This window comes from Pelmatolapia mariae, linkage group LG5 (genome assembly GCF_036321145.2).
Source record: "Pelmatolapia mariae isolate MD_Pm_ZW linkage group LG5, Pm_UMD_F_2, whole genome shotgun sequence".
Lineage (NCBI taxonomy): Eukaryota > Metazoa > Chordata > Actinopteri > Cichliformes > Cichlidae > Pelmatolapia > Pelmatolapia mariae.
In genome coordinates this window covers 4,694,258-4,701,260 of record NC_086231.1, presented here as the reverse complement: position 1 = coordinate 4,701,260, position 7,003 = coordinate 4,694,258, and the positions used below count along the sequence as shown (strand labels likewise).

The 7,003-nt window shown below is 41.7% G+C and overlaps 1 protein-coding gene across 1 annotated transcript; it reads left to right on the top strand.

The window, feature by feature from the left end:
• Positions 1–1,197: 1,197 nt before the first annotated feature.
• On the top strand, positions 1,198–6,976 carry LOC134627370 (leucine-rich repeat-containing protein 3-like). The gene is made up of 2 exons (XM_063473387.1): positions 1,198–1,445; positions 3,345–6,976. Exon 2 carries the CDS (start codon positions 3,412–3,414, stop codon positions 4,261–4,263), a length of 852 nt encoding a protein of 283 aa, XP_063329457.1. The 5' UTR covers positions 1,198–1,445; positions 3,345–3,411; the 3' UTR covers positions 4,264–6,976.
• The last annotated feature ends 27 nt before the right edge of the window (positions 6,977–7,003 follow it).

Here is a 7,003-nt window from a genome sequence, read left to right as displayed (position 1 = left end):
GCCATGTGCTTTCTCATTATGCACCCCTTTGTCCCTTGTTTTCTATCTGGAAAAACCACAAAACTCAGCCTGTCTGCAGCATCATGTCTGGCAAACATGGAAACAATCACCCATCAAGGGCAAAACATTCACAAGTATTCAGCTGGAATGTGGGGGCAAAAAAAAGGCATTATACTTGCAGCGTTCTGTATTTGTCAGGAGTGGAAATGTCATAGATTTAGCAGGAGCGGGACGGGCTGTAGAGGCAGAGGAGGGATACGAGGTGCCATCATGGCTGTCAGACCCATCCTTTCCCCCCTGAGGGCTCTGCTGTACATGGGCAGATATTCTTGCTGCTTACAGTAGAAAATCAGAGACGGAGCAGGTCACTCATCCCGAGAGTGCGCCTGCTCTCTGCATACATACATACTCTCTGTTTTCTGCTGTTTTGTCTCCCGGTCTGATGGTGTTTCCATGTCATTCATATGGAAATTCAAAATGTCAAGGCTGCCATATGTTCTGTTGCTCCTTTGTAGGTCCATGCTTATGTTTCCCTGCGTGTCCAAGTCAGTCTTCATTTTCAGCTTGATCCACTCTCTGTGTCTGCACACTGTGACAAATGAAGTCTCTTTCTACTTGACCTCCACTACTAAGCGTGAACAAAACAGGAGTGATTAGAGGAATCGCATTTTCCCTTTAATGCTGTTTTCCTTTCAGCTCTATCAGTCAGGACTCCTGTTTATCTAACTGTGAACAGCTGCAGGTACGACTCCAGCCTGACAGCTTTTGTAAATAGCCCGCACAGCTTTGCGGGTGATATAGCCTATTTATTATTTCGCATGCTATATCAAACAATGATTAGGTTCTTTTTTTTTTTTTTTTTTTTTGGCTTACTTAAAATGGATGAATGAATGAATAAATAAATAAATAATCTATCTGTAACTGTGCGCATGGCTGGGTTTCAATCAGATTCTGCTGGAAAAATGGTTGGAAGAATCTAATTATATCTATAGGTTAATTAAGTTAACCAGCGTCTTCTCAGAAAGCTGAGATTGATTCCAGCTCTAGTGAGGGAAAGAAGAAGTGGAGGGCACACCTCCCGCGTTTGTTTTCGTCCCACGCGCGCACACGCACACACATATACAAGCACGCACGCGCGCGCACAAGCAGATACAGAGAGAGGGAGGGAGAGAGTTTGCCCCACATCTTTATCGCTATAACTACCCTCCACTAGTGAGACAGTCAGTGATGGAGCCTTCCGCAGGGGACAGACCGCCACGCGCTCTCAGGTGATTCTCTGTCTGTCTTTCTTTTTCTGCCTTTTTGGGAAATTTGTCAACTCTGAGGAAGAGGATGATGATGATGTTCATCCAGTCTGTGGGAAGAAAAACTACAAACGGAGTCTAAATAAAACACATCCTCACCCGCCGCGTGGATCTCAAACTTCACCAGAAACGGTTTTACAGGTGAGTTTATTTATGTTCACTTGGAAAAACGAGCCCTAACATTCAGATCCTTCGCGAATTTCTCTCTTTTTTGAAAAAAAGAAAAAAAAATAAATTCATTAACTTTAGCCTAATAAGGCAAGCGGAGAAAAAAACTGCACATAAAATGTAAGTAACTTCATTTTTATCGCACAAAAGTTTCAAAATGATACAGAAAAATCACATTTAGTGTCACCAAACGGAAAGCGCCGTTTTGTGGACGCCCTTTGCTTCGGGTAGACTAGTTGACCTGTTTCACGCAGATTAATGTCATCTAAAGTCTGCATGAAATTTCACCAGCATCGTTATCATGTCGGTGCAGGTTCATTTTGTCAAAAACTATGTTGGGTGCAGGAAATTCAGAGAATGTCTTTTATATTTCGGATTAAATGCCTTTTAAAATTAGGAAGGGATATTAGAAAAAAAAATAATTGGAAACTGCAGTCACCAGCTGTAACCACAGCTGTATTTGCTTTGGGAGTCTCCCCACCCCGGTCTTTCTCAATCCCATTCTTATTAATGCAGCAGATGATTATTTTTGCTAATTGGGGATTTGCATGCATCTGCATTCAGTATGTTAATAACGGACCGTTGTGAGTGCTGAGCCAAATCCTCTGCACAGTTTATAAGGCACAGAGGGCAGCTTGATGGACATCAGAGGGCTGTCACCCAGTCACCTTCAGGCATATCATCCAAATCTAGGCCGCTTGAGTCTGGGGTTGAAACCCTCAGCCCTGCTGTCAGGACAATAGAGACACATGACAGTTTTTATTCTATTATGAAAACGGGGAGAAAGCGGAGGGTGCTTGACATTTTAAGAGGATAGTCTTTTAATCAAATTCAAGGAGTGTTTTGTGATTTCTGTCTGGGAACAAGAACATCATATGGCCATGCTTGTGTCAACAAAATGAGAACAGGCTGCCCTCACACCACCTACAGACCCACATGGATTTATTTATTTGTTTTAAAGAAAGGAAAAAACCCATATTTAATGCAGAGTCCCAGTTGATTTTGCTCATGTTGCTTTTTTTAAACTTTTGCCTCTAAACTGTGGGAGAAGCGAGCAGATGCTAACACCCAGACTGCTGCTGGGTTATTTTTTTCCAGCCCTGTCACTTATTGACACTGTGGGACTCGGGCAGGATTAATGTTCATGCCGTTAATAGTGCAGCAGGCAATGCTTGGGCTTATCGATCCAACCCCTTTCTAACCTCCATCCTACAATACACATCCCCTCTACCTCACCCTTGGAATATGATTAAGGGGATATGGCATCATGGGGAAATAAATACAGGGATAAATGAGATGAACATGTATTGATGGGTGTAATGTAATGCTTTCCTTCTCATCTTAAACTTGTTATTCTGGAGGAGCACAACAGGAGAGGAATGGGAGGGTTTAAGACGATCTTTTATAATGATTTACGTCCCTTTAATGCAGAAGTACAAGAGAGGATTTTAACCCTATTAGATCACTTAAACCATCATTACGGCTTGGACTGTGATTCGTGAGGGAATCACTGCAATAAAACTTGCTGATGGTTCCACTGAAAGTCCAGTTTCATTTCAGAGTTATTAACAAACATTTCTCTTCGATATGCATGACAAGGGGTGATTTTCTAGCATAGAAACTGTCCTCTTACATGTTTGAGTCCATTTGTATTACATGCCTCTCCATGCAGGAGGGCTTTCGTTGAATAAGCTGCGTTTAAGCTCATTCACTGTCTGTCTCTTTAGCAACTGACCTTTTTTCTGCCCCTCCTCCCAAAACATCATAATCTCCCCTTGTGAGCATTTGTTGTGATTGCATGTGTTTGCAGATTAAGTAAAGAGAGAGAGAGTCTTCATTTCCAAACTGACCTCTTTTCTCTCAATCTGTCAGATTCTCCCGGCGCAACAGTGTGCGGCTAACTGGGACCTGGTGTGTGTCAGGAGGCTATGGTGAGGCCATGTGCACGGGCTGGTGTGAGGCGAGATGTAACAGCCTCAGTGGAGGAAGACGTAAAGGACTGGATCTTCACTCATGGCTGCGTGTGTCACTCCTGTTCTTGGCTCTGTGGGGCCAAGTGTTCCCACAGTGCCCGGACAGCTGCCACTGCGCCTGGGACACGGCCACGGTGTTGTGCTCGGATGCTGGGCTGCGGGAGATCCCAGAGGGGATCCCACCAGAAACTGTCTCCCTCCACCTGGAGCGCAATTACATACGGAACATCCCAGAGAGTGCCTTCAATAACCTGGTCCGCTTGCGGGACCTGTACCTGTCCCACAACCGCATCGACTCGCTTGCCTCTGGGGCCCTGCAACATCTGGGGCCCGAGCTACGCCTGCTGGACCTCTCACATAACCAGTTGAGGCACGCCAGCAAGGAGGAGTTTGGTTCCACTCGTGCAAAGACACGTCTTTACCACAATCCCTGGCACTGTGACTGCACACTCCAGGAGCTGATGGAGACTCTGAACCTGGAGCCTGAGACAGTGAATGGGATAATATGTGAGAGCTCTGTGCGGGGGGTGGGTGAGGGGAGCAGGTGGGAGGATCCGGGGTCACTGGGCGAGCACGCAGGCCAACCGCTGGTTAAACTGCTGGACTCTGGGGTGAATTTCTGCAGTCTGCAGAGGAAGACCACTGATGTAGCCATGCTGGTGACCATGTTTGTGTGGTTCTTCATGGTCATTGTGTATGTAGTGTACTATGTGAGGCAGAACCAAGCCGAGGCTCGCAGACATTTGGAGTACCTGAAGAGTTTACCCAGCCCACGCAAGACCCCTACTGAGACAGATACTCTCAGTACTGGTTTTTAAACTCCTGCTCAGCTGTAATTTAAATGAAAATGCCATTTTTACCAACCTTGACTTTGAAATTCTGTGTGGAGTTATGGTGAAAACCAGCAGTGGAAGATGCACACACAGAGGAAACGCAGCTCCTGAACACCCTGCAAATGTCTTCATATTTCCTTTCCCATCATATTTTTTGCTATTTGTGGATAAAACAAATACTTGCTTAGTCATCCCACCATCTCTACTGAGAGAAAATTTAAAAATCCCTAAAAGTACAAAGTAAAAGTGTAACATGTAAGACATTTTCTTGCACCCTCTTTTATCCTCCCACCATGCTTCATACTGTGTTCTTTTATCTTAAATTAAGCTCTAATTAGGAGTCGTTGACCAACTGACCCTTAATGAACTACTGAAAGGCACTAATCAGCTGGAGTGTGTTTATCAGGTCGAGGACAGTGTGCAAACGCTAATGTGTGTCATCTTATAATTGCTTGTCTAATTTGTGTGCGTACGTGTGCACGTGCATTTTTGCATTGCTGTGGCCGTTTTTACTTTGATATTATTGATTTTGCACAGATATTATTTAAGCCTTTTTCAATATATCAGCACTGAGCCAGTGTTTATGTGTCAGTGGAAAGCCTCTGATCTAAATTTTCTCTAAGGAATCCATTAGAGCTGGAGGTGAACTATTCTGTGTCCGTTTAGTATACATACCCAGTGTCGCCTGGTACACAGAGAGTCCAAATCAATTTAGAAAACGATTATTAATACACATATTTATCCAGAGAGGAGCTGGTAGAAAACCTCGAGTCCTGATTATTTAGGGCTGCATTTCTTTTTATTTTCCACAACACTACCCCAATCGATTTTCTTTTAAAAGGCAGTGTGAAAATAAGCAAAACACTTTGATAATAAATTGCTTTGATTAGAACATGACAGATTGTTGTGTTACAATTAATGCTATTCCTGTAGGTGTACCGCAGGTGCACTGAATCCTCAGCCTAGCTTTTTGCACGCATGCAGAACAAACCCTGCCTGGATAAACATCCGCATTTCACCCAGTATCACATGATTTAATTGAATTCAGATTTACTGTGGTAATATGTTAGCATTCTGTGAGGAGAGGGTGTGCAATGTGATTTAATAAATCTGGATTTGTCATCCTTCACTGTTGCATTAGAGACTGTAAAAGGCCCTATTTTCAGTTTGCTAGTCAACATCTTTAAAACGTGTCTCCATACTGGAGTGTGGGATCATAAACGGGGAAAAGTAAGCTTGTTATTTACGGCATAATTTTAGCTTTCACTCTCATTGTATTCAAACACACACAAAAAAAAGACATTGGAAACAAGGGCAACAATGCAACCCAGTCAGCAATGATTTCTTTTGAATGGTTTAATGGGAACAGCTAGTTTATAACATGTTTTTATAGGTATGTGAGCCACACAGATCTTCAGATCAATTTTTAATAATTATTACTAAAAAATCTCTTTGGACCAAATACCTGTTGGTCCATTCTAAAACTAAGTTATGGTTATGGTAAACTAATACCAGTATGTTAGCACTGTCATTGTGAGGATGTTGGTAGGATTTAGCTCAGAGCACTGTGCTGAGGGGCCATACAGTGTCATAGAGCTGCTAGCATGGCTTCTTTTTTCATGTATCATCAGTATGCAATTGATTAAAGTGTACAAATGTCTATGTGGTCATTATATACAATAAAATATTATCTTATCTAAAAGCTGGGTTGGTAAAGTGGGAAGAGCCGAGACACATGCTGGAATAGGTCAACATTTAATGTGTTATATTAATAAGTGTGGTTTGTGTACTTTGGACTCACAGAGAGAGAGGCTGGTTCAAGTCTGCGCTGTTCCCATGCTGTCAGAACTAGAGTCAGTTATTGATATTGTTACGATCTGTGTGTGAAACCAGTCTTGTTGGTAAACCGCAGGCAAGAAGAAGGCGGTGGACGCTCGTTATGTGACTTAAAAAGCAAAACTGCCTGTGAATAAACTGTATGTGTAACCTTACATACTCTGAATGTTTCTTGAACGTTAGCTGTTTGTCATAAATCCTACATCTAGTGTTGATGTGCCTGAGCTCAGTTTCATATCTTTATAATCAATATAATGCTCCTGGTCTCTCCAGTGATGATTGTAACAACCCCAAAAATCAAAAAGCAAGTTTTTTTTGTAGGTTTTTATTGTTGTTATTATTATTATTATTATTATTATTATTATTATTATTATTATTATTATTATTATTATTATTATTATTATTGATGATGTATTTCCATCCCAGTGATTTGTTTTCTTGTCTGTTTGTTCACCTAAAAATATCCAAACAAGGGTAAACTCATATTGGAAAGTATTACATTAAATAATAAATGAGCTATGAAAAGCGACGTTGGGGGAAAAACAGAAATAAAACAAACATTGCTCTACTTTGTTTATAGAAATGCTTCTTGATTTATTTCTACTGAAGATAGAAAAATGCAATTAGAAGAATAGAAATGAAATACAGAAAAACAAATCGCAGTATGAGCTGATCGTAGTTGGCAGTGTTTCCCATTTCTACTTTACCGTGCATGAAAAGTGAAGGAAACGATTGGAAAACCATCACAGGTACGTTTTTTTTCATCATCAGTCAAGGAAAAATAAACCATATCCATCACTGCTCTTCCCTGGAAATACATCCAGATATTGGCACAGAAACATAAAATGGAAGCAGGGCAGATATGATACGTTGTGTCTTTTTTATTTAT

Bases quoted from the DNA above. Each gene is read 5' to 3' on its own strand.
- LOC134627370 (XM_063473387.1), top strand. From the start codon at position 3,412: ATGTGCACGGGCTGGTGTGAGGCGAGATGTAACAGCCTCAGTGGAGGA.